Source organism: Diabrotica undecimpunctata, chromosome 7 (assembly GCF_040954645.1).
Source record: "Diabrotica undecimpunctata isolate CICGRU chromosome 7, icDiaUnde3, whole genome shotgun sequence".
In the NCBI taxonomy this organism is placed as follows: domain Eukaryota; kingdom Metazoa; phylum Arthropoda; class Insecta; order Coleoptera; family Chrysomelidae; genus Diabrotica; species Diabrotica undecimpunctata.
The window spans coordinates 28,955-55,964 of record NC_092809.1 but is presented as its reverse complement, the minus strand read 5'-3'; the positions used below and the strand labels follow the sequence as shown (position 1 = coordinate 55,964).

The following is a 27,010-nucleotide window of genomic DNA, read 5'->3' as shown; positions in this document are numbered from 1 at the left end:
ATGTGACAGATTATCAATCTTTTACCATTTCCTAAAAGTGATATTAACGATAATAAAAAAATTCAAAGGTTATTTGAATTACCTAACGGATTTTTTAAGCCTGTCGACAGCCCATCCAAAAATGCACGTCTTACAAAAGTCACAGAAGCATCCACCCAAACTTTTGATTTTGTATGAAACATTTATCCATGTTTCGTCCAAGTTATAAATTGTCCTATTTTCAGCTCTATATTAACTTATATTTTGCAAATAATTTCTTCGCCGTAGCCAAATTTCATTTCTGTCAAGTAGCAAACTGTTTCTTCCACGTTTTTGAAATTTAAAATTTAGTTTTCGTAAGAGTTTGTAAAACGTGGTTCTCTTAAAATTTGCTAAGTCATTATCATTATTTACATCTCTTAGAACTTTGTCAATTGTAGGAACTTCATTACGGAAGAAATATTGATGAACCTTTCTTCTTGTAGCAGACTTATCAAAATCATTTACAGCATCTATTGATTTTGAACGGTTTTGATTTGTTTTACATAGGTGCAGATAATGTGTGGGTACTTTTATACTCTTTAATGACATTGAAGACACTTTTCGAATAAACCCCAACTTTATATGCAACCTTTTGTTGTATGTCCGTTAAGGCTAAAGTAGGATTATCTTGTAATTCACATTTATATGTATTAACCATTATTTCCTTGGTTCTTATATCTATGTGATTCTTTTTAGCTCTTTTCCTAGGAGGACTTATTGGTAACAGTTGCCCATTTTCATCCGCAGACATTTTTAAAAAATGTAATTATTATATTTTTCCAACTATATATATATATATTCGTATGAACTGTACACATTGAAGTGTTACATTAAAAAAAAATAATGATACTAACAATAATAAATAAGAAAACACAAACATAGAACATATAAAATAAAAATTATTAAAGTCGAAGGTTACAGCCTCGAAGACGATGTGGTTAATTGTTTGTTCAACAGCGCTGCATTTGTCACATCCCGGACTGGCATTTATACCCTACTGGTTCAGATACTTGTTACAAACTCCATGACCAACTCGTATTCTATTAGGGTTGCACCATTCACGATGAGGAAGATAAGAAATATTCACTTCAACATATTAAAGCATTTACTTATATGAAAACATTTATTCAGTCTTTCCTTTTTACATACAAGCTACATCTACTGGCCATCTTAATTTTACTCCTTCAAATATTGCGCGAATCCATATACCCACTGCATGAGCTCCAGGATCGGGATATTTTTTATCTCTCTTTGTCATACTGATAGCCTCTTCGGACTTGCGTACTGCTTTTTCAAAAGCTATTAAAATATCAGCGCCGTTCCCCAACTCTTCTTTGGCAGTCACACAAAAGATGTAAATAGGATCGTAGAGTGTCCCTTCTCCGAATCTCGTATTCCCGTATTTCTGCAATGCATCAGCAGCAGCCTTGAAAGATTCGAGCCACATATCCGTAGTCACATCTAACGAATCCTTAAAACCAGCGAATCTTTTGGCCGCGGCTTCAAAAAGAATACTGTATATGCAGCCACTAGTACCTCCCAGACTTTTCTCCAGAAATCTGCTCATTGTTTCGAAAAATGTGAAAGGGTAGTTAAGAATGACTTTGTCTTGACGCATTCGTTTGATTAAAAGCTCTGCCACCGTTTTCATTCGTGTTCCAGTATCTCCATCTCCTGCAAACAAAAAAATGAGTATAGATACCAGTTTATGACTTTTACATATATTCTCATTAAATTTAAACAAATCAGTTTTTTAGTATTAAAAAATTGTTTTGTTAAAAAAATAATTTCTTAAGTTAATTGGCCTAAATATGAATAGAGAGTTTTTAGGCCCTCTACTTTTTGATGTACGTTAAACGTAAAACGTTATACTTGTCATGCGCTTTAAGTAGGAAATAAGGGATATCGTTTTTACTTAAAATCGTTTTTGAATGCTTTCAGAAATTACGCTAACACAAATTAACGTTAATTGACATTTGGCTAACGTAACCTATAAAACGGCAGTTCGATAACCTATTTTATTTGAAGTATTTGCCATATTGAAAGAATATATTAAAAATATAAATTAAGACGACGAAAACACGGAGAACTAATAAATCACAATTTTATAAGAAACTTAATTCTTCACAATATTTTTGATCCTGTAATACCTTTTGCATCAAGACCACATTTTGTGATGGAAATATTTAAAGACAAATATGGTGAATTAAATTTTCGATTTAAGAAAAGGGATATTCCTCGACTAACTCGGTCCTTACGTATTCCAAATCATATGACATTTAGCTCATATGACTTTTTTTCGTTTTTTTACGATTTAGATATATGGCATTTGACAACATTACAAACACGTAATCCCTTAATAACGTTAACCTTATCTTTACCTAAATAAGGGAATACCTTATCCGCTAATAAAGTAATCCGTTATTTTTCTGTTAATGCGCATGAGCAGAATAACGTATAACGTTTAACGTTACTGAAATAAGGGGCTTAAAAACTCTCTAATGATGACAATGGGCAAAGATCCAGTGGATCTACTTGTAAATCGGATGGTAAAACATTAATTAAGTCTTTTAACGCTAACCTTTCTCGGAGTCAATAACATTGAGCTGCTTCTCACATGAAATTAAAGCATCACAGGCAAATTGCATAGCAAAGTACATAATGTTTGAAGCTTCATCACTAAGTTTCGGTCCTCTAATGGGTGGTGTAAGTCGCTCTTTTCTTCTTAGGTTACCTGGCATTGTTACTGCTGTTGTCAGTGAAGGTCCAATACTTTGATTTACGGCCCTCCATCCTACAAATAAAAATATATATTTGTTTGCTATATGGGCTCTAACAACTATATAATGGGACAAGTTAAAGTATATAACAAATTCAGACGTTTGACTTCATTTATTATTTTTTTAATAGTTATGATAATAATTCAAAAAAGAGAAGAAGACTTTTTAGGAAGACAACTTTAGTGTGTGATTATTGCAATAAATCAATATTAAAAGCTATATTATATAATATTTGCAAGAAAAGTGCTTTCCATAAAAGCTGTGCTGAAAGGGTATGTCAAATAACCAATAATATTACCTGATGTTCAAATTGTAAACAAAGCGAGGTTATGGTACCTGAAAACAGTGTAAAACTTGCTTCTGGAAAGAGTAATAGTGAAAAAAATTATAAAATCCCTGTTATTAATGACTCATTACAGCGATTTATGGAGAGGGTTGGTAAAGAAACAGAACTAATCACCACTATACAAACCAGAAAACTGGAATACCTAAGCCACATGATAAGGGGACCAAAATATAAAATTTTGAGACTCATAATACAGGGAAAGATTCAAGGAAGAAGATCTGTTGGCCGAAGGCAGAACTAACTCATGGTTGAAGAATCTACCTGATTGGTATCAATGCAGATTGATTGATTTGTTGGAGCAGCAAGTTCAAAAATAAAAATAGCCGTTATGATTGCTAAGAAGAAGAAGCGATTTGTGGAAAATTTTCAGGAATCTGTTGACTTTATGTCCGAAAAATTTGATCAACTAATTTCTGAAAATCGAACTTGCCTGGCTGAAATGGAAATATGCAGCTAAAATCCAAAGTCAAAATACTTGAAGAAAAAATAAATGATTTAGAGTGGGACATAATCTCATGCAATATTAAATTTATGGGTACACAATTAAAGGAAGAGGTTAGTGCTGATTCTGTAGTTTTGGAAATTGCTAACGATCTGCTACAGTGTTATATTCAAGTAAAAGACATTAAAGAATGCACTAGGAAGAACACAAAAAGAGCAATATGATATACGATTATGGTATCTGGGATTCACTTCCATATTAGAAACTGATATGAATTGTCAAACAATTGATTCTATAATCTAACTTTCATATTAAATGAAATAACTTCATGGGTAATATTTTGTGTAAAATAGCAGCTCATAATAAATAAATAAAATAAATTTGTTTTTACAAGAAAAAAATATACTCGCCTGGAACATTGCCGTAGTTAGCATCCAAATAGGTCAACACACTGCTATCATCCACTTTCAACAAAGTTATTGTTAATGATGGATTATCAGAACATTTAATAAAATTTCCAACATAAAATCTTACTACATTGATATTAAAAGCTGTTAAATAATCCAGCACATCTTTAACACAAATATTTTGTTCAGTTGTAGTGATTACTGCATTGTTATTTAATAAGATCACCAGATTATCACCGCCACAGAGTGTTAACCTTGCTGTATCAACAACTTTTGAGTGGTCAATTCTGAAACTATTAGTGTCTTGTATTATGTGGATCATGGTAGCCAAAGGTACCTATAAAATATAATAAAATTTCAAAGATCTACAATACATATCAAACATGTCTTAAAAAAGTTTGTGAGCATGCCTTACCAAATATATGATCTAACCTTAATAGTTGCCACTGTATGATCCATTTGTGATAGCGTTGCCTTAATACTACTAAATGTCCCATCAATACACATACATGTGGAATTTGGTGTCACATATGGATTGGGTAAATTCACTTCCATACTTTGTACTTGCTGACACATTTTCTGACAATACTCATATATTTCCATAAGAGATTTTTTGGCAGCAGACATTGCCCCAGCTATCTTATATAGTAAAATAATGGCACTTAAAGTTCTTTGGGATATTTGTTGGTGTTTATCATTAAATAAATCGTCAGAAACAGTCAACATCTTTACTGCCAATTCATCATTAATAGCTCTTTCTATAGCAAGACCAAAATTTAATGTACATCCTGATGAAGCAGGTATAATCACAAGAGTGCCCATAATGTGATTATATGACAACTCCCTCAATGTACGTAAAATTAGATTGGAAGTTGGAGCTGTGAAATTGTCTCCTAAAAATTAAATAGTTAAGAATATAACTATTGTAGCTCAAAATTACCTTAAAAATAAAATAATTTTTTATGAAACAAACCACGTTACTATAAATTTTCAATGCCCTGTATATGATAAATTTATAAATATAATAATTTAGCATTAAGAAGTGTTTGAAGAAGAGTGAACTTTTTTATGGTGATTTAAGTTATAAGAACAATTTGTAATGGTAAACATTAGAAAGTTAGTTAAATACTGTTTAGAAGCTTATAAGTAATTAGACCTGGACATTTTAATCATATGCCCTGGAAATTTGGGGTTAAATAAAGAAAGCGTTGGGTTTTATCAGAGATATTAGTTGTTTCAGATAACAAATTCAAAAAAGAGATTAGTTGGAGAAACTTTTAATGATTTATTTAGAGATAAGGTTTTGTGCTAGTAAATAAAAAAGAATTTTTATTCTGATTGTCTCCTAGAAAGTTGAGAAAAACCAACTTGTATACAATATTGTTGATTTCTTAAAAAAATAATAAAGTAGGGATTTTATGGAAAGTGGTATTGTGAGGATGAATGTTGTGTGATTGGCTGTGGGAAAAGATGGGAGGAGAATAGAGTGGATGTAAAATTGAACAAGAAGGTTTTAGTCATCATGTTTTTACCATATAGACAAGCAGTCCAGTTAAAAGCAGTGTGTTACAGGTTGTGTTTTTGTGTGGTTAATTCAGTGATAGCACTAAGTCAGAGATTTGATTTGTGGCGAAAATCCGAACAAGTGCTGTTTTGAAACATTGTGAAAGGAGAAAGCAGATTTGCATATATTCATAAATTCTTAGAGTTATGTTATTGTTTTAAAAAGTCGAATTCATCAATCAGAATAAATTTATAATAAGAATAATAAAAATATCCACTTCAAGAGATTAATGGTGTAATGTATTATTTAAACTTCATCCCAAATAGCTTTTGGGCCAAAAATGTCAGCTTTTCAAATAAAAAAAAAGATTTTCCCCCCAGGAAATTGAAAAGTTATTCTAAATGTTTATAGGTAAAAAAGTTTTTAATGTAATAATAATATAATGTAGTACTGTAATGTATTAAAATTATTTTTTCTCTGTTTTTTTATTTATTTTGAGAATATGCCACGTACTTTTCCACAAGTAGCAAGTTAAAAGGTTTATTCTTCTAATGATCTAATAGTTATCAGAATTTTCAGTTTAACAACAATTAAGTATACCAACATTCAGAAAACACAAATATTCACTGCAGAAAAAGAATAGTCTAGAAAGGTATATGATTAGAATGAAATAAAAGTACCTTGAATGGCTGCTGTAAGCATTCCTTTTCCAACGAAATCTCCAATGTAATATGGGCCTCCTGATAAAACACGAACGCCGTCATCTTCCATATAATCCTTTCGAACTACAACATTTCCAAAATCGAACAAGCGTACTTCTTGGTTTAAACATGTTCCTCCTACTAAACTACTTCTAATTTTTAATGACATTCCATGACTGCTTATTATTTTGAAATCCATTTTTTTTTGTTTAGATTTAAACAGTTATCATTTTATAAGGTTATACTTTTGTTGTCAAACAAATCTTAACGGCGTTGTTATTATATACTCAAATATTTCCAACAGTTTTGGTAAGAAAAAATGAACCGGCACAAAAAACGTTAAGTCTTGACTGAAATATAAACAAGCATCATAATATAATAATTAATCCAAAATTCAATTTAGATTACAAGTTACAACCACTTACAACCAACCTAACCTAACCTGAACCTTCTTCTTCACATCACACTTCCACCAGAGAATAACCGAACACACACACTACACACACACACGTGTTCGGTTATTCTCTGCCTCAACCTCAATATAATCCGTATAACAAAAAAGTCTTATTGTATACGATAATTATATCAATTATATATTTTCATATACTATTTGGGTTTTCTTGTTATGTTTAGGTTATATTTATTTCACATTGTATTAAAATGCCAACGTGATTAAAAAATTAAAGAATAAAATATAGAAAACCTTTATTTACAAGAAAATATGTTACCACACTATAAATAAAAACAACAGTTGTCTATACTGTGATGTTACTTAAAAAGTACCTTTTTAAGACACTGTTTTTAAGGTGTTTAGTTTATTATACTGTATAAAATTTTTTTTGTAAAACTAAAAGTTTTTATTTGCTGTATATCTGGTTTTGTACCTTTTTCAAAATGCGCGAGTAACCTGGAATCGCTTGTTACCATTTATTTACATAGTAAAATTAAAACCCAAATTGGCCACTTAAAAATCAACCAATTGTGTAAGTGTAATTCCAATTTTAAAGGAAATACTGCAACATTACATGGGAAAAAGTATGAATCAGTTGCTTTAAAAATGCATGAAAAAATAACTCGAAGTAAAGTTGAACATTTGGGAATTCTTATCTCATATGATGTCCCATGGCTGGCCGTAAATGTCGATGGAATTGTTTCAGGAAAATGTGTAGAAATAAAGTGCCCTCTGGCAGGCAAAACAAAATCTGTGCAATCAATTTTACATGACCTTATTTATGCATACTTGAGGAAAATATTACTTTAAAGAAAAACCATTTGTATTATGGACAAGTACAATTGCAAATTTTACTTACCGGACTAGAAATATGCCATTTTGTAGTGTTTTCTCCATTCGATAAGTCCACAACTTATTATCAAAGTACCATTTTATGTAGAATTTATACAAAACATGTTAAAAGTTTTGGTAGGCGTATATTTTTACAATGCATTACCAGTTTTATTCCAATTATATAAATAAAAAACTTGTTGTATTTCTTATATATACTTTTACTTTGAAAAAATATTTACACTTCACTACTCACATCCTTATTTAGGTATATACAAATATAAATTAATATTTATCATTACTAAGTATTGGTGCAGAAAGTTTAACTAGGAATAATATAATTAACTCTTGCTTTAAGAATCTTAAAGATTTTTAGCCCTTGTATAGTTCTTTCAACGTTTACTCTTGCTGAAGCAATTTCAGTAATATAAACAGCATCTTGCATTGATAATTGTTTTCTTTTTCACAAAAATGGCGGCCTTATTAATGCGATTTTCTTTCCAATGCATTCATTTTCTATCAAAAAGCCCTTATCTACCATTATAGCGTCCTCATTTAGTGTCAATTTGTCCAATAATCTTGATTGAATAAAAATTTCTTTGAGGTATCAGGATATGAGGTAACAGGACTTAGGTAATCTATATTATACGAAAGAGAGATAAGTATAATCTCAATGAACATTTGCTCTCGATAAGTATTCATCAACTTTACTGAATTTCTGAAGGGCTTATAACATCAGTTTCAAATTGATCGCGTGGGGCTAAATTAGTAGACAAAAAAAAAAAAAAGAATAAAACATTTTGTAAATGCATATATTGTCTTTTATAAAATATTTCTTAATGTAAAAAATGTAAACATATTTTTATTCTAACATGCTAATTAAAACTTTTCCGACGTTTTTTCGTTCCTCCAGCAGTTTGGTAGCCTCCACAAATTCAGACATTTTCCAAACAGAATGTATGATGGGACTGATTTGTTTATCCTCTATCATGCTGAAGATAACGTCGAGAGTATGTTCGATCTTCTCTGGATCAGTTGCCAGAAGAATACCCAAATGTAATCCCGACACAACTCGGTTATTAATCAATAGCGAAAGTAAAGGAACGTTATCATGATCTACAGTTGGAGATTCTTCTATGGTGGGAGAAGCAACTTCGTGTAAGTTTGTTACTGCATTGTTAGCACCTGGTAAACAATTGAAACTATTTTAGTAATTGTGTTAAAAATAATCGTTACAACGCCAGGTAATTTTATAATAAGAAACCCCGGATGATAAAATTTTTTTATGAAAATAAAATATTTCTTTAACGTTGTGGCTTTTTATATCGTGAAGTTAATCTGATATATTAAATACAATATATCTGTGGCAAGCAGATGCCGAATACGGCCCTAGGCGGATCTGTAAAAAAACATCGATTTTTTTTACTTTCTTTGCTTATAACTAGTTCGTGAATTATATGTAAGTTACATATTTTTACATTTTACATACATTTATAGATTTAAAAGAAAAATGCATATTTAAGTGGTAACTACATATATTTACATATTTTCGTCACTTTACTCTGCAATGGAAAACCCGAAAACCATTAAGATGTAATTAGACAGGCACTGTCCGTTTATTTCTAAGTACTATTTAACTTAGTTCTTAACAACTCCTAATCTCCGCAAATTGAGTTGACCGACTTGGGTGTGGGGCCTGGCATTAACCAGAAATAATCATAAAATTAACTATTAATTATTTTTCATTTATAATTTTAATAGACTTACAGCTCCCAGAACGATTCCTGGCCGATGACAAACGCTGTCTTCGATCGTACACCTATCTAAACTTCAAGCAGACCGTATTGCTTTCCTGGAGTTCAGTTCAGCGCTGCTTTTAGTTGAGTGTAAACCTGTTTATAAAATTGTTAAGAAAATGCTCACAGTGAAATTTAATGTGATGTGGATTAAACCGTACACACAACTTCAAATGGATGGTGAAAATGTGTTCTGCAAGGCATGTTTAAAAATTTTAAGTACCTTCTAATGAAACAAAAGTTCGCATTTCATTTATTTTTAATTCGCCTATTTATTAAACATACATCACTCTATTTATTCAATTTCTCCTTGCTTCAGATTAACGTCGATACAAAATTTCACGTGCATTAGCATGTCAAAACAGCCAAACGTAGTGCAAATATAAAAAGGATAAGAAATGGGGAAAAAAGTCAACAATCATTGAAAAACTGTTTTAATTCGGGTTCATTAAGCAACGATTAAACATAATTTAATGAAGATCTGTACAAGTCAATGGTCGCTTCTAACATTTCATTCAAACAATTGAATAACGTTAATCTAAGTTTGTTTTTGGAAAACTATTGCAAGTAATATCCCGAATGAATCCAAATTGAGGAAATCAAGTGTCGACTCTATATATAAATTAACAAATACGGGAAGTCATTCGTGATAATTACTTTTATATTATTGTGGACGAAACTACAGATGCCTGTGGAAGATATATTGTTCAAGGTACATAGTCCAGGAAACTCATTATTAATATCTTCAAAACAACTTGTTCCCGACCTATTTGGGAGGAAGAATTAGTAAATTATTACTAAAGTTAACACCTCACTATTTCTGCAAAAATCCGAATGCCACCTCTAATCCAAATTTAGTCGTTTTTTCACAGATCCGCCCTGGTCTATTATTTGAACAACGTTTTAATAGATATTCACAAAATATGGCTTTAATATTAATAATTTTAATCCTCAAAACTGACATTTGTCTGGCTAATTAGTCTTTACCAAAGCCATTTAATTAAGTAAAAAAAATCTCAAATCTGTAAAATTATTAATTACATTTTAAATCGCGAGGAAAAGTGGAAAAATCAAATAAAATGGAAAACTTATCCATAAAATGTTTTAAAAAAGTTCTACCTATTAAAATAATCCTTCCCAGCGGTCTCAAAAGACTTTGTAAGAAAGTAAAAGTGGGCCCACTTTCATTAGAAAGTATTACATCGAATTTGTACTCTTGAACATCTTCCAAAAAAGTATCGTTGCATAAAAATGTGTCAACGCCATTTTTTATGGCGTGTTCTTCTTTGTTCAGTGATCCAGTACCAACTATGTGTACTCCTTCCACAGTCCTAGCTATTTGGACTGCTGCGGATCCAACACCACCTAACAATATAAAAATACATTTATACAACGAATTTAAGTACGTAAATGAAGACCACAGGAAAATAACTTGATAAGTCACATTTTTTGTTTTGTTCAGGAGAACATTTTTAAAATTTAAAACTCTGTGATTATGTTAAAATGCATCTTACCATTAATCAGTAATAAAAATATAAAAATTTGATATATTTGCTTACATCACATATTCATAGTATTAATTGTTTTTTATTCATCTACATGGATTTAACAAGTTTTTTCCATGTAAAGAAGGACTTATCACATTATTTCCCTACAAAATCATAGGCTGTCTATTTTTTGACAAAAATAAAACAGAAATACTTATAAGCAAATATATTTTGAATGCAAAAAGTATCAAATGAAACATTGTCACAAAAAACATTTTAGAATATAATTCCAGTTTTCCATGTTGCAGCCATTGTTGCCAACTACTAGTATTACCTGGACTTATCAACGTTTTTCCCTGTTTGGAATGGACATGTTAAGTTCTTTCCCTGTACAAGGTTTTTTTCAAACACCTATATATTTTGATCTTTTAAGAGTATTGTGTTACTCTTAGAAACCATGTAATTAAACCTACAAAGTGGTATTAAAAACGAGAAATGTCAAAAGTTGTACTTATGAAGTTCTTTTCCTGTGGTCTTCAAATGTATTAAAATAAAAAGGTTTAATTATATCAGAATTTTTTAAATGTGTATGAAATGAGTTGTTAGTAGGACTAGAATTTCTAATCGATTAAATACAAATACAAAAAAGCAGCATTCAAGTAGAAGGTAAAATTAAAATGGTATTAGGAGCTATTCTTTTAACTACAACATACACACACATAGAGAGACATAGAGAGAGAGAGAGAGAACATATTTTGTATCGACAACAGCTCTACAGTATGTCCAGAAGTAGCAGATAGGCCAAACAGCTTATTATCAATTCCGCTGAGTTTTGTCATTGAGTTGATAATATTTTCGAGTAAAAATGGTTATTATCTTTGGAGAAAAGAGTTTTTTCATCAAAACTTACTATCCCGATGTTTCGATAGACGGATTATTCGGTAGTTTTGCATTTTTCCACAAGGAAACTAAGTTCCTATAGCTGGCTGTATACCATGTATCACAAACAAATTATTTAAATAAAAATTTAATTTTAAATTATATAAAAGGTATATGGTTAAAACACCCTTTCGGGCTACATCACAAAACGTTTTCGGAATTAATATTCGATCATCAGTGTTATCTAGATGTACATGTTTTGAGCCACTAGTACATTTGTTTTTGAGCCACATGTACATTTGTTAAATTGAATTTAGGTTACATTATTTGATCTTATAAACTAGGATGTTTAAGTTACAACAGGAATTAATAACATGGCAAAGTAAGACTCCACTGGAGGTTGCTAGTCGTGAGACAAAGCGTCTAGAGGGATTAGTTGTCAGTTGATATCAAGTAAATACAACCAAGCAATAAAAAAGTATACTGAGATCTCAAAAATATATTACACAATATTCTCATGAAGTCAAATACTTTCCATAAAAGTAAACTGCGGCTGTGAAAAAATTAGATATATGGAATACCCTGTTTCATGCAAAAGCTGCTACCAACACTACTTTAATGGTTAAAAAATGAATGAAAATGAAATTACGATATTCTGTTAAACAAATTAGAGATGTTAATTAAACTATTTTCCAAACTGATCACTAAAACTTTACCTGTACATGACAAAACAAGTACTGATTCATTTTCTCTTAGATTTCCTAAATTTAACAAAGAAATATATGCTGTCAAATAATTGACGAAAATAGCTGCCCCAAACTTGGTATCAATAAAATCTGGTAATAGAAAGCAATTGTTAGGGTTCAGTCTTATGGTATCTCTGTACATGCCTCCATGGTAATCATAGCATATAACCTTTTGACCTACCTACAAATTAGATATCGATAAATTTAAGATTTTATTCATACTGGAATAATAATTACAATTCCACATTATATATGTTAGAAGGAAGTCATATGTAACTTATATAACAAATATTTGAATTGTCATCATTTTCCCATTTCAACTTTTTTTCTTACCTTTTTTTTAAGAAATCTTACATGTTAACTCAGTGAATTGCCATGGCGAGCTGCTCAAAATTTTATTATTATAACCTTTTAATAGTAGTGTAAATTTAAAAGTGACAATTGTTGATGAGCTATGCTCATTGCCTTTCTTTAGCATTGGTAGCCACTTAAGCCAATCATATTGAAAATCCAAAGATTTTCGATTTTGTTGGTGTAACACAATTGTTTTATTCTTGTATTGAAGGCAGTCCAAAACGACATGCTATTTTTAAAGAGATTATGAAGTTAAGTTAAAAACTTTGAAATCTTTACCTTAAACACATTGGGCTTGTCGGGCTGAGGCAGTTGCTGTGGTCAAAGATTAGCTTGAAGCAATTATAGAAGCTATTGAAGTGACAGTTGCTGATGCAACTGATGTAACAACTAGAGGTAACAGTAAAGGGATACTACATCAAATAAAATCCAATGGTTGTCAAAATTAGCAAATTACTTCAATCACTAGTCATAGATATTTGTTAAGCTATACAATAAGTTTCAAACTTAGCGCTTTTTTTGGAAGAATTAAGGATCAAAACATCCATATTTGATATTTATTCCAAAGTAAAAGACACATGTGATAAGCTTCAAATTGACATTCCTACTCTGAGAAAAACATAAAGTTTATACTAGATTAGATAGTAATGCAGGAAATGCATTTACAGTCAATGATGAAAAAAGAAAAAGTGAAACTAAAAAGTGAAAGTATTTTATCCGCTTTTAGACTGAAAGAATAAAAAAAATATATCCAGTAGTCAAAATCATATCGTTAAATATAGATGAACTAGAAACTGAAGTAAGACTTTTAAAAACAAGACAAAGTAAAAAAATTCCACCTTCAAAAGCTCTTGACTGGCTCGATTCGATGTCTTAGCCTAATAGAAAATTGATATTTTGATTGACACTACTACAAGACTGTTTGGAATATCTAATAGTGCCTTTAGTTGAAAAAGAACTTGCTCTAAATATAGTGTAGTTGAATAATTAAAAAAATCATACCATTCCAGCAGCAACAAATAGTATTGTAATGTGTTGTCATAATAAATTTTTTAATGTTAATCTGATTTTTTAAAATATTTTTTATATATGTGACTGTGGCCACCCAAATTTTTCCTATGGTCCCTCAATAATTTAATATAAAAACAAATGTAACTTGTTTCAAAAATTTACTGTTCTAACGATTAATTTTTTAAAAACTTATTTTAAAAAATTGTAAACTGTTTTTCATACAGGAAAATATCATTGTTGGAAATTAAAAAATATATGGGAGGGGGAGCAATTTTCAGCATTGGAACTCACACTAAAATCCCTGGCCACGCCTATGATTGAGAGAGTTCAGCTTGACGGAGCACAAACAGATTACATACTGTGCCGCTATTTTGATTTTTGAACAAGATTTTTGTTGTTTACTGAGTGTATTATATTTTATTTTTGAAACTGTTTTTTCTTTTAGTTCATATAAGTTTTTGCTAATATTAGAGTTTTATTTTCAATTGAACCATGTACTTGGTGTATAACAGGTAGTACTGCATCAATGCACCCGAAAAAGGTCATAAAGAATTTAGTTAATGTTATTAAATGGTAAACTTTCAAATGGATCCTATGTTGATGTTATAAAAATAGTATTGATGGTTACACAAAAAAGAATACAGTCCATATAATCTTGTATTGTATATTTTTATGTGTTGGCACCACTTGTAAGTGAGAGTAGTGTCAACATCAACAAGTGATTAGACTAGAGAGATTTTAATCAGGAATTTGTGTTAAATAAAAACATTTATTTTTGTTCATGCATCATTTAGTATTCCATCTATAAGCAGACTTTTTCCATCACATATCCCTAAACATAATACTTTTATTTTAGCTCTTTTAGCCAAAACGGGAAAAAATAGAATGAGATTTTGTACGACTTATAATTGTTATCCTATTAGTTTATTTATTTATTTCATCATATGTTGGCTAAAGTAGACTTGGTAAATATATATTATATAATTCAATTATATTCCAGATTTATATAAAGTTGAATATCTATCAATATTTAAAATAATTTAATGTCACATATAACTTCCTAGTATTTATTGTACACATTCTAATACTATTTGATATATTTACAACTACTTTTAAATGCATTTGGCTTGTCTTTTAATCATATATATATTTTTAAATAAATACATACATCAATCATTCTGAATAAATTTCACATATAATTATTATTTACCAACCTCAAAACCGGTGTCTTTTACATCTTCTCCTATAGCAGTTATCACTCCTGTACATTCAATGCCCAAAACAAAAGGCAGTTCTTTGTCAGCAACCAATCCTCTTCTTGTATATATATCAGCAAAATTCAGGCCTCCATATTCAACTTTAACTTCTATATTTCCATCTAATGGACATAGATCAAATGGTTCAATCTAAAACAGTTACTTCTCAAAAATTTGTTTTCCCTTAGTACACAAATACCAAAGGTGTTGTATGAAACATTAATTTTTTGAAGAAATATCTTTAATAATTTCTGGGAGTAACACAAAACTAATAGCTAAAGTTTAGATATTAGAAACTATTCGATGACTTAGAACTATAATGACCTAACTACAAAATTGGCAAAATCAAGTTATGATAGTTAATGTAGCACTATCAGTGTTCATCTTTGGAATGATAATGTGAACAATGTTTATGATACTGGCAACGAAACAAAAGCTTTTGTTGATAATTAAATAAAATACAGGAAGGATATAGTAGGAACAAAAGCGCCAATGCTATTGCCCATTTGATGTTCCGAGTGCAACTAGAACTAGTGTTTAAAAAAAAACTTTCACTATTTTTTTCTTAATTGTATAGTCGACATGGGAATTTGTGTTATAGTAAAATATATAAATCATCTACAAATATATTTCTAAAAGCAACTTACCGATAAGGAATCATATCCTCCATAATTTTTAACAATAACAGAACGAGTTTTTTCCATTTTTTCTTTAATCAGAATAGATATCCACATCCACCCATGTAAAAGAATTAACCTTAAATTAACAGTAAATCACAATACACAAGATATCTTATTCTTTTTTCATTTTATTATGGTCCCTGGCCGAGGGAGCGGCCAAGTGACCAAGCAACGATTAGCCAGAGGCCAAGAAAAAGAAATGTACTTGATTCTTGATTCTTTGTTCTCTACCTTACTTACTCGATTATACTTTCATAAATCGAAATATTTTTAGAGATGGGTAGGCTAGAGCGATATTTAAGTCAAATTTGGGAGTAAAAGATATTTTTGGTGATGTTGAGATTTAGAGGCACAGAATACACCATCCCAACTTAGGCATCGAGCAAAAAGATAGGATAGGTAATTATGTTATGGATACACTTTGATTCATTGGGTCTTGCACATATACAATATGCACATGCAGTAGACTAAATTTGTTAAATCAGTATTTATAGTCAGCTGAACTGATGTTATTCAAAATGACACATTTTAAAAATTTAACTTATTAAACACAAATATGTTTATATAAATTAAAAAATTAATGATTTATAAATCTTTAAAGAAAATAATATGAATGGGTACACGGGTAGTGAAATATATTCTGCTTTTAGTTATGCAACTATTAATACACCAACAAAATAATTTAAGATTTAGATTTAGGTAGCAGTTTATTTAGTAGCTTTTTAAAATTCCGTTAACTCTGGCGAGATAAGAATTTTAATTTCGCATATTATTCGTCCAAATAGTTTTTCTTACCATTTTCCAATATTTTATTATGTAGATACTTATTTATTTATTTGCACTGCATCCTCTCTCTCCTCTACCAAAGAATATACACAATTATACATAAACGAATAGTAATTCTCGATTTCATGAACCAGGGTGTGTATTCGATTTATCGATTCTAATTCTAACAAATTCATCTGTATTTACGAAAATCGTTTATGCAGATTAATAAGGTAGAAATTTATTGGATTGAATTTTTAATTAAATTGACAGAATATTCAAGTTCAGGTTATGAGTGATCAAATGCTGTTATACAATCAAAAGTAAAAAAATCAGGTATCCAGATATACAACTTATTTTTTAATTATGCCTGTACCTAGTCAAGAAGAAACAAATGTAAACCAACCAGAAGGCAATCAAGGTAGTAGCTACAATAAGAAAACATGTTATATTCTATGAAGTAGATTGTAGTAGGAAGATAAAATATTGTGGAATGTGTACTAAACTTCAGTAACACTCATCGATTATTTGGATTTGTTTCAGCTACCACTTCAAACAATGCAGCAGATGGAGATCACAATGAAGGTAATAGAGGTCCAACAGTGAATGATATAACAATAATTGACCCAGACTGTTTAGAATTAGACTTAAATCATGGCAGGGTTGATAAACTTCAAAACTTTGAACCACTTACATGCATTGAAAGGCTGTATTTAAGATGGAACCTAATTACAAAGATTGAAAACCTGGATACCCTTACAACTCTAATTGAGCTGGAGTTATATGACAATCAAATCACAAAAATTGAGAATTTGGGATGTTTAGTAAATTTGGAGTAAGTAGTTTTTTGTGTAATAATTACTTAATAGAAATTAATAACATGATATTTGTTATGAGTTAGTTGATATTGCATCAGTTTTTGCAAAATTTTAAATGGTATTTCCATTAGTGAAAGGTTAGTGACTCATCTTTCTCTTTAATATTTAAAAATTGCTACAATTTGTTAAACTAAAATAGAGATTAAAAAAAGTGATTTTAAAGTGTTAATTTGAGTTGAAGTGTTTTATTCATTAGGTAAATCTGAAATTTATGAAAGTTACAAGTAGATTCAGTACGTAGGCAATAACAAGGCAGTTAGTAAATATAATGTGAACTGTACTTAATAAATTGTAATGTTGTTGTTACTACATAATAAGATTTTAATTGGGTAATACTCAGTTTCTGTTTCTGTAATAATTTGTTTTTTTTTTCATAAAGTCTATTATTATTAAATTATTTACAAAGTTTATTTAAGAAGTATATATTAATCATAAATATTTATATTTTACAATAAAATTAACTCAAATATTAATGAAAAAAAAAAAAAGAAATAAAAAACAAAAAAAATTGTTTATACATATTCGTAATGTATGCAAAAAGTACATACACATTAAAAAAAGGAATGTCGAAATCATTAAAGTAGACTTTACACTACATGATTTTATCATATGACAATATCATTTGAGATTTGTTATGATTCCTCGTTTCTATGATGTTTTAAAAAATCGTGTTTACATTACATGATAAGTTATGACTTATATGAGTGACAATGAGTGAGGTTTTATTGATTTTTTTTTGTTTATGGTCATAGAGATATTAGACACAGTATAGGTATCAACTATTAGATTTTGAAACCATTATAATGGAAAATAAATCTTTGATTGCATTGGCTTCCCGACTTTTAATAATAATACACCGGCAACAACTGCGTACAGTGTACAGCAGTAAGAAGAAAAAGATCAGACGCCTTTGGGCTTGCAAGTGGCTCTTACAAAAAAATCGTGGACAGGGTATATCAAATTTAGTGTCGAATTAAATTAAATTAAAAAAAAATAATAAAGAAACTAAACTAAAATTATGACTAAGAAGACTATCAAACACTAAACTAACAATAACATAAACTAAGAATAACATAAACTAAATAAATCATAAAGGAAAAATACGACACAATAGCATACATTCGATAACAGGTTCAATATCAATGCAACAAACAAAAAATAAATAAATAATGTTGTCTCTGGGTAAGGGAATGTTACTGAATTGACATAAGAATAAGGCGCGATATTTAAATATGTTGGTGTTACCCGTATTATTACCGAAAATCATATGATTTTATCATGCGGAATAGGCACCGTCCTATTCTCCTGTGACAAGCTATGACGAGCCACATGACAATGCTTATGACAAAATCATATAACAAATCACACAGTGTAAACATGTAAATTTCACTTTATGACCAAATCATATGACAAATCACATGATAAATCATGTAGTGTAAAGTGTGTATAAGCAAGAACCAGAGATGCAGTGAACAGTTCCTTCCCCCTTCGCCGCTCCCCGATTTTCAAAACTGGTCGATTTTGAGGACCACATTTTTGAAGCTTTGTGGACAATTCCATTTAAATGCAATATTATTCGAATTTTGCACATGAATACTTTAAGGTATGTTCTTTCAGATGACCGTAATAAGATCTCTTAGTTGTTATAAACACAGCTGCTATCAATTAAAAAAAGGGACTAACTCCGTCCCAAATTTTCCTAGGTCAACTTTTTCTTTTAAACTTGTAAAAAAATGCAGGCTTTCTGAATATGCAAAATAATTATCTTGCAGGCAATGGTCACAAAGTTTATATATATATATATATATATATATATATATATATATAAATTGTTTATAAGAAAAATATCTAATGTTGATTTCTCGCGAGGAACTGACACATTCAAAAACTCGTCGGTCGGTTCAAGCGTTGTTTCTGACAGAACGGCTCATTCTACGCAAAAAGTGCTAATAAACATTTTTGTTCACAACCATCTCAACCACATTTTTTTTAAACATTTTGTTCTATGGCGTACAGATTATTGGTAAATCGATTTTTTTTGCGTTATTACCCCCCTAAGAGGGGGGTTCTTGAGGGAAGCCCAAGGGAAACTTTTTTGCATCTTTTTTGGGGTCCCAAAATTGATATTCTCTGCAAAATTCAGCTTGTGCTTATGATTTTTAGGGGTCAAATCTCTGACGACTGGACCACAGTATATTGTTTTATTCTTTAGCAATATACTGTGACTGGACTAAAACACAAAAAATTAAACAAAGATCATTAAAACATATTTGTTAGTAAATTCACTGTATGAATACGATATATTATATTCCGTAGGTTCTATTTATGTTATATGTTATATTCAAATTTTATACATAAAGATGTTGTAAACGATATCTTCGCTTAGTTGGTCTACTAGTAATATGTAAAATTATCAGCATTAAATGGCAAAGCGGTGTTCGTACGTGGCTTTAACTTTACCCATTTTTTTGACACTAAAGACACCATAAGCAAATTTCTAAAATGTCGTTTTTATATTTTTATCGTATTTTCATTTCTACGACCTGGAAAATTTCTTAACTAATTGCACAGCAAATTTTGATAAGAATTTTTTTACAAACAATTTTTCTTGTATCTATTTTGGTCGTTTGTATGAGACTTGTATTAGAGATATTTAGGATAAAATGTTGAAAAATAGGGGATTTTCAACGTCTATTTTTCATTCTAAAAGGATTCCTGGATTTTCCAGAACTTTTTCAACTGGAGAATATTCAAATTATAGTTATGAACTATACGCCGTATTTGTACTAAGACAAATCACAGAAAAGACCATCGAGTACAATAAACCAGCGTATCTATGTTTTACAGACCTGACAAAGGCTTTCGATAACATTTAAGTCGAAGACGTCTTACACCTACTGTATAAAAAAACATACCAATCAATATTATACAAACCATCGAAAACATCTACTTCCCTAATCGAATACAGGCAAAGATAAATGGAAAAGTAACACAGTGTATACCAGTATAAAGCGGAGTCAGACAGGGTGACTCGTTAAGCCCACTTCTCTTTAATATAATAATGGACGAAATAATACAAGCAGTAAGTAAAGGTTATGGTTACAGAAAGGCGAACAAAGAAATCCAAATATTATGTTACGCAGACGACGCCGCATTAATCGCCGAGACAGACGACGAGTTCCAAAGATTAACACACATCTTCAATATAACAGCCAAGAAATACAATATGATAATATCAGCAGAAAAAACCAAATGTATGACAACATCTAAATAACCACTACGATGTAAAATCGAAATTGATGGGAAAGATATAAAGCAGGAAGCAAGGTTTAGATATCTGGGAATAGATATAATAGTTACGAAGATGTTGAAGAAGTACGACAAAAAAGCTTAAAAGCAAGTCTAGCGGTGGGATCTCTTAATGACACAATCTGGAAGAACAAACACCTCAGACAAGACACAAAAACAAGAATCTATAAAGCAGCAATTAGATCTATATTAACATACACGGCGGAGACAAGACCTGACACATCTAAAACGAGACGACTACTAGTAATAACAGGTATGAAAATACTTACATAAAACATTAGTAGAATGGCAGAGGATATGTTAGTACGAATAGCACGGGATAAATCACCAAATGAACGAAGAAGTATTGCCAGACCAAGAAGTAGATGGTGCGATAATTTAAACAATTTAGGAGGTTAATATAGAAGAAGAAATAGGCTTTAAAGCCTACATACAAGAAGGAAGAAGAAGAAGATAGTTATAAACAACAACAAATTATAGATACATTTTTACAAAAATTTAATTTTGCGGTAAGCAAAAGCTGCGTTATAAATAACCGGTATTTTATTTGCAATCACTAATTCATTTTTAATACTGTTGATACATATTTGAGTAAAATATTAAATTTTGCATTTTCAGAATTCTCGATTTATCCTTCAACAGGATAAAAGCCATAGAGGGATTAGAAAATTTGGCCAAGTTGAAGAAACTCTTTCTTTCATCAAATAAGATCGCAAAAATTGAAAATTTAAGTAACATTTCAAGTTTGGATTTGCTGGAGTTAGGAGATAACAAAATAAGAGTAAGTATTTGTTCTCACATAAATTATTTTTTACATATCAAGTTAAACCTGATAATAAATCAGCGTAGATTACGTTGCTAGAGCTACGCTCAGGCGAAAACAGTAATATGTATACCCAATGCACTGCAATATTGGACTCGCATTCATTCGGAGACGGCTTACTACTCCAGGGAAATAAGTAAAATTTAAGGTGGTATGTCACGATGTTAAAATTCATAATATTCATATATTATACTTTTTAGGTACAGTTATCATAACTATTTAAACCTTCAACTTATGATTATGTACTTGAACTGTAATCATTCTATTTTAATGATATCTAGTTAAAATTCTCAAAGAAAGTAGTACATTATTCATAATTGTACTTAAATGAATCCATGTCATAACTTACTTGATAACCTGCCTAAATTCTGGTATTGCCTAATAATTTTTGAAGTTAAGTACAAAATAACTAAGTTAAATGATTAACTATCCAAAAAGATTTATTTTAAGCAAACGTTCATTATCCACACTTCCGTAATCTTTAAATTAACTGTACCTAAAGATACAATTACAATTAAAATCTGTAAACTAGTGATTTTGTTATATTACCGTAACACGTTGTCATTTTGGTAGTGAGAAATTAGTTCGGCTGTCACTTCATAGATGAGAAAATTAGTTCAGGTGTCATTTTCCACGAACACGAGAATGGAACCAAAGAATTTAAGATCCTCCTCAAGAGCGGCGGCCATAGAGCGTCCAGAGACCCCAGAGAACCTGGAGGACGCTACGATCGTACGACAAACGACCTATATTGAATTGTATTGCAAGCTCATAGTTCAAAGTTTGTTAGTATGATAGAAGCATTAACCTGAGGTATACATTATTTGTGAAATTATAAATTGTGGATTTGAGCTCGTTTGAGCACAGTCTATTACCTAATCAACAACTAGAGTGTACTTATCAGTAGCTGTCAGTAAAACTATAATTTTTACTCCACACTTCAACCATTTATCATCGTCGATCGAGAAGAATCGGACAAAGGGGCATTAGAAAACAATTCGATCCTGATATTTACATCGAATGTCCACCTGGAATACCTGTGAAATTCCAAGATACATCCGTTACCTTTTATATCTGGTAACAAAAGACACTGCCCATGATCAACTCACCTTCCAAGTTGTATGTGAACCATTAATTCAATTAAGAGAGCACATACTGTATGGTGGAAAAAAAAATTCTCCTTCATTCACATCAAAATTAGTGACAGCTGATAGTTCTTCCTTTTCTAAATGGCTTTGTATTCATAGTGCCACAGAATACATGGCCTGACTTCTATAATGCAAAAGTATTTTAAACTCAAAATTTGTGTTTTGATGTCACCTATCACTCCTTAGCAAATATTCAGTTAGTAATGGGACACTCTGTATGACCGATCTAGAGTTTCTTTAGCATTATCACTAGTTTTTATTAGAAGTTTACATCTTGCCAGAGTGTACATTTAATTGCCATACTTATGATTACTTATTTCTACTATATTTTCGAGGAAAAAGTTATTAAAAAATCATCAAAAAGTTATATAGATGTAGTCAAATTTTGGTATAGTTTTTAATTTCTATTATTACATTTTCTTTTTAAACAATATATTTGTAGGACATTGAAAATCTTGATGAATTGACTTCGCTTCGGCAGCTATATCTTGGCAAAAATAAAATTACTAAAATTAAAAACCTGGACAGCCTTAAGAACTTGACATGCTTAAGTCTTCAGAGCAATCGACTAACTGCTATAGAAAATTTGGAAAACTTAAAAGAGTTGTCTGAACTGTATTTATCCGAAAATGGTATTGAAAAAATAGAAAATCTTGACGCAAATACAAAATTAGAAACATTAGATTTGGCCCAAAATAAGATCAAGTCGATTGACAATATTTCACACTTGACTGAATTGGCCGAATTTTGGGTAAGTTTTATTGTGGCATTTAACATTTCTATTAACAGTGCTTAGATATTTCTCAATTTTTTAATATTCTCGAAATTCAATAGGATTGACGGGTTATTGTTTTAATAGCATTGACTACGCAGGAGTACACTAGAACTTTATTGGTTATTACTTAACACTTTGACCGCCGTGTGCATCCAAAAGTATACACATGCAAGTGTCAAAATCGCTGCGTTTATACTTTTAGATATACATGTAAAGTTTTGGTTGTAAAAAACTATAATAAAATATTTTTAATATACACTGTATATAACAAATTGAAACCCATTGCGGTACAATTGAGGGTTGACAATTTGGGATACTGTAACAAATTATGATAATAATAATATTGGTGGTACAAACAAAAATTAGAATTAAAAAAATTAGAAAAAAAAAGAATAATTGAAAACATTCTTCCTTCACGCTTTGGAGAAATGATGTTGTTCATGTTCGATACAATTGCTTCAAAATTAGGACTTTTTGATGTAAGAGCGATTTGAATACAGTCTTCGGCGTTTAATCGATTTCTCTTCTTAAATATGTTGTTCCAAAAGCCAACAGTTTTTTAACCGCCTCTTCATGTGCAATTTTGAAAGCATTTGCAGCTTTTGACATCCAAAAAGACGACAGATTTGGTTTACTCTCAAATTGAATATATGCTTCAGTATTAGATCGAAGTTCAAGAATTGTTTCTGCCAAACCTGAAGGTTCTTCTAGTATCATAGCAATTTTACATTCAAAAGGATGTACAATCCAACTGACAGTACGTGTATCAAGATCTGGAAAGTAACTCTGAAAACCGCTTTCTGAGTTTGATAAGATGTCTTACAATTGTATCCTTGATATCAGCAAAAGTAATATTTTCGTTATCTTCCAAAACAAAGCTAACCTTGAAAAAGAAGCTATCTTGTTCTGTTCTACTTTCTGTCTCCAATATTGCAGGTTTAATCCAAACGCTGACACTATTTCTTTGGCTGAAATGATAATAAAATTCTTTGTTTAATATATTTATACTCTCAAAAATGTCCGCTAAATATGCGAGACATGCAACCCAGGAAGAGTTTTTAAACTTATCTGCAAGAATATTTTTTTGATCAATCATAAAAATTTCTTTAGTTTTGAGAGTCCATATATTTATCTGTAGTCCATCCATTACTTCTGTATAATAAAGTAGGTCCGTATATTCAGCTTCACCGTCCTGACATAATTCACGAAATAGCTGCGTGTTTAGTGCATGTACCTTGATAAAATTTACAATCTTGTTGGCATCATGCACGACGGCTTTCAGTGTAGGTTCTAAATATTTGACCATAAGGGCCTGTCGATGGATCATACAGTGAATAACTTCAATATTTGGGTTATTTTTTTTACGAAAGCTGAAAAACCATTAATATGACCCAGCATAGCTAGAGCTCCATCCAAAAATACAGAAATACAGTTTTCCTATTTTAAACTTTGTACATTGAAGTATTCATTTACTTTATTGTAGACATTAATTCCACGAGTTCTCAACTCGAGAGGAGAACAAAACAGCAATTCCTCTTTAAAATTATCTGCACCTTAAGCTGAATAGCAAAATATTTAGCCTGTTTTAATGCAACAATAACCTGTTCCTTCACATTTTCTGCTAATATAGAAATTTGTTCTTTCACAATTCTCGCAGACAAGGGCACTGAATTCCATTTTCCATAAACCATTTTTTTTTAAATTTCAGATGAACAATAATGAAGTATCTGATTGGACAACAGTGGAGAAAATGTCAGCACTAAAGAACCTGGCGACAGTATATTTGGAAAAGAATCCAGTTGCCGAAGATCCAATGTACAGAAGAAAGCTGAAGATGATCGCGCCTTCTTTAACACAAATTGATGCAACTTTATGCCGCTAAATATATATACATTCTTAGGCTAAAATAATAATAAATATTAAGTGTTTAAAACCAACCATACTACTTTTTATTTTAATTTAGGTACTAAAAGTTGTTTTTGGGAAAGCAGTCTGAGTTTGATTCCTCGTGTGAAGGCGGGCCGTTCTAGTAGAATACCTTCACAGTTTCTACTGCTCATCGTAAAAGGCGACAAATTGGAGCAGCTGTCCGCTGACCATTACCAAGTCCTATCTTGTCCCTGTGTGGTAGTAAATACTCCCAACTATCATATGACACTCCCCCTACCCGTCCTATACGTCCTGAGAGCCAAACGTATATGCGTAGAGCAGGCGGCTATGCATAATCCTAATATACACATCGTTACAAAGGGGTGTATGGCCCAGGGGTAACATAGTGGGCTACAAGGGATGCCCAAGGGAGATGGCAAACCCGAGGGGAATATAGCCTTGGCTTGTTAAGCACGCACTGCCCCACTGAACCGATCAGCATGACCCAACTCGTGGGAAGAGACGGAAGAGAGAGCAGCGGGAATGAGGGAGACAGTAGAAGAGGGGGAGAGAAAGAAAGCGATGAAACTCGAGGAAGAAAAGCTGGAGGAGCGAAGTGGAAAAAAGGAAGAAATTGGAGATAAAAAAGTGCAAGCAGAAGCAGCGGGAAGGATAGGGAAGAAAGAGAGAAACGGCAAATCAAGAGAGAGGAAGAAATGAAGGGAGGAGAAAACAGACAGAAGGACGGAAGAAATAAAATAAAGGAAGAACCTGAGCAGATGAAGTTCCTGAAAACGCGAAGAAGACTAGTACAGAAGATGGAGGAGCTAGGAAGAGAAAATGTGTGAATCCACACGCCGATAGCACAGAGTTGAGGCCTCGAGGAGAATTCTGGAGTGGGCTGCAAGAGGAAGGAATGTGATGATAGGTAAACAAACAACAAGAAGGTGGGCTAACATCAACACCAAGCTCAATGAACAAAATGGAGTGGTAATCATTAGCAAAAGCAAAGAAAAATCATTTGTGGATCTAATGACAGAAGTAACAAAGTGACGGGAAGAAAGGACATCGACATAAAAAGGCGGAAGAAGTGAAGAAACTCATCTCTGATAATACATTCGTGTCGAGAGCGATGGCAAAAGGGGACACCGTGAAGAGAAGAATCTTGGTACAGGAAATCCACCCAATGCAACGGAGGAGGAGATCCAAAAGGCCATATAAGAAGCAGCTGGCAAATAGCGGGCCTGTGACATCATTCAAAATTTGGACCGAGACACGAGGCGGAGTAAGAGGGATGATGATTGTCGTGATGAACGTGGATGAAGACGCGGCTGAAAAGACCCTGAAAATAAAAAGAATAAAGGTAGACTATAAATCCTGCCGGGTAATAGAATTGAGGGTAGAAATACCGAGGTGCCTGTGATGTCTCGCCTTTAGAAACAAACAATGGCACTGCAAGGAGCAGAACAGAAGAGGCTGTTTCTTCCGATGTGGCAAAGAGGGTCACATAGCGCTGGAGTGCAAGGAAGAAACAACCAGATGTCTTAACTGCGACGTGATCGGGAATGTAGCAAAAATCAAGAATATGCCCAAAGTTCAACCGACTGGTTGACAGTAGGAATCACGAATACTAGTTCCAAGAAGAGTGCGCGAGTGAAAACAGTACGAAAGAGAACGTGAAAAAGTCCAAGGCTTAGACATGGCAAACAAGAAACAAGACTCGGGAGCTGAGGTTGCTCCAAACTAATGTG

At 31.4% G+C, this 27,010-nt stretch overlaps 3 protein-coding genes across 4 annotated transcripts; 1 reads left to right on the top strand and 2 right to left on the bottom strand.

Moving 5' to 3' along the window:
* Nucleotides 1-818: 818 nt before the first annotated feature.
* Nucleotides 819-6,762, bottom strand: LOC140444886 (triokinase/FMN cyclase-like). Of its 2 annotated transcripts, none has more exons than XM_072536560.1 (6): nt 6,627-6,762; nt 6,181-6,551; nt 4,429-4,889; nt 4,000-4,333; nt 2,603-2,815; nt 819-1,695 (listed from the first exon to the last, which is right to left on the bottom strand). In XM_072536560.1, the coding sequence occupies exons 2-6, from the start codon at nt 6,398-6,400 to the stop codon at nt 1,163-1,165; spliced, it is 1,761 nt and encodes a 586-aa protein (XP_072392661.1). In that variant the 5' UTR covers nt 6,401-6,551; nt 6,627-6,762; the 3' UTR covers nt 819-1,162. The 2 variants fall into 2 exon arrangements, with proteins under 2 accessions (XP_072392661.1, XP_072392660.1); XM_072536559.1 differs by having other exon boundaries at nt 6,634-6,689.
* Nucleotides 6,763-8,279: 1,517 nt separating this feature from the next.
* On the bottom strand, nt 8,280-15,891 carry LOC140444885 (synaptic vesicle membrane protein VAT-1 homolog). The gene is made up of 5 exons (XM_072536558.1): nt 15,660-15,891; nt 14,971-15,162; nt 12,362-12,572; nt 10,399-10,644; nt 8,280-8,668 (listed from the first exon to the last, which is right to left on the bottom strand). Exons 1-5 carry the CDS (start codon nt 15,744-15,746, stop codon nt 8,346-8,348), a joined length of 1,059 nt encoding a protein of 352 aa, XP_072392659.1. The 5' UTR covers nt 15,747-15,891; the 3' UTR covers nt 8,280-8,345.
* Nucleotides 15,892-16,630: 739 nt separating this feature from the next.
* Nucleotides 16,631-25,327, top strand: LOC140444884 (uncharacterized). Its single transcript, XM_072536556.1, has 5 exons — nt 16,631-16,878; nt 17,001-17,292; nt 21,263-21,425; nt 23,058-23,366; nt 25,099-25,327. The coding sequence occupies exons 1-5, from the start codon at nt 16,824-16,826 to the stop codon at nt 25,270-25,272; spliced, it is 993 nt and encodes a 330-aa protein (XP_072392657.1). The 5' UTR covers nt 16,631-16,823; the 3' UTR covers nt 25,273-25,327.
* Nucleotides 25,328-27,010: the final 1,683 nt, after the last annotated feature.

What these genes read in the sequence shown, in the direction of transcription:
- LOC140444886 (XM_072536560.1), bottom strand. Translation starts at nt 6,400, where the DNA reads ATGGATTTCAAAATAATAAGCAGTCATGGAATGTCATTAAAAATTAGA. An exon ending in GCTTACAGCAGCCATTCAAG is followed by an intron (nt 4,890 to 6,180) that starts GTACTTTTATTT and finishes TTTAATTTTTAG; the next exon opens with GAGACAATTTCACAGCTCCA. An exon ending in ATACAGTGGCAACTATTAAG is followed by an intron (nt 4,334 to 4,428) that starts GTTAGATCATAT and finishes TATATTTTATAG; the next exon opens with GTACCTTTGGCTACCATGAT.
- LOC140444885 (XM_072536558.1), bottom strand. Translation starts at nt 15,746, where the DNA reads ATGTGGATATCTATTCTGATTAAAGAAAAAATGGAAAAAACTCGTTCT. An exon ending in TAAAAGACACCGGTTTTGAG is followed by an intron (nt 12,573 to 14,970) that starts GTTGGTAAATAA and finishes TCTAATTTGTAG; the next exon opens with GTAGGTCAAAAGGTTATATG. An exon ending in ACTTGTTTTGTCATGTACAG is followed by an intron (nt 10,645 to 12,361) that starts GTAAAGTTTTAG and finishes TTATATTGTTAG; the next exon opens with GTGGTGTTGGATCCGCAGCA.
- LOC140444884 (XM_072536556.1), top strand. Translation starts at nt 16,824, where the DNA reads ATGCCTGTACCTAGTCAAGAAGAAACAAATGTAAACCAACCAGAAGGC. An exon ending in GGATGTTTAGTAAATTTGGA is followed by an intron (nt 17,293 to 21,262) that starts GTAAGTAGTTTT and finishes TTGCATTTTCAG; the next exon opens with AATTCTCGATTTATCCTTCA. An exon ending in TAGGAGATAACAAAATAAGA is followed by an intron (nt 21,426 to 23,057) that starts GTAAGTATTTGT and finishes ATATATTTGTAG; the next exon opens with GACATTGAAAATCTTGATGA.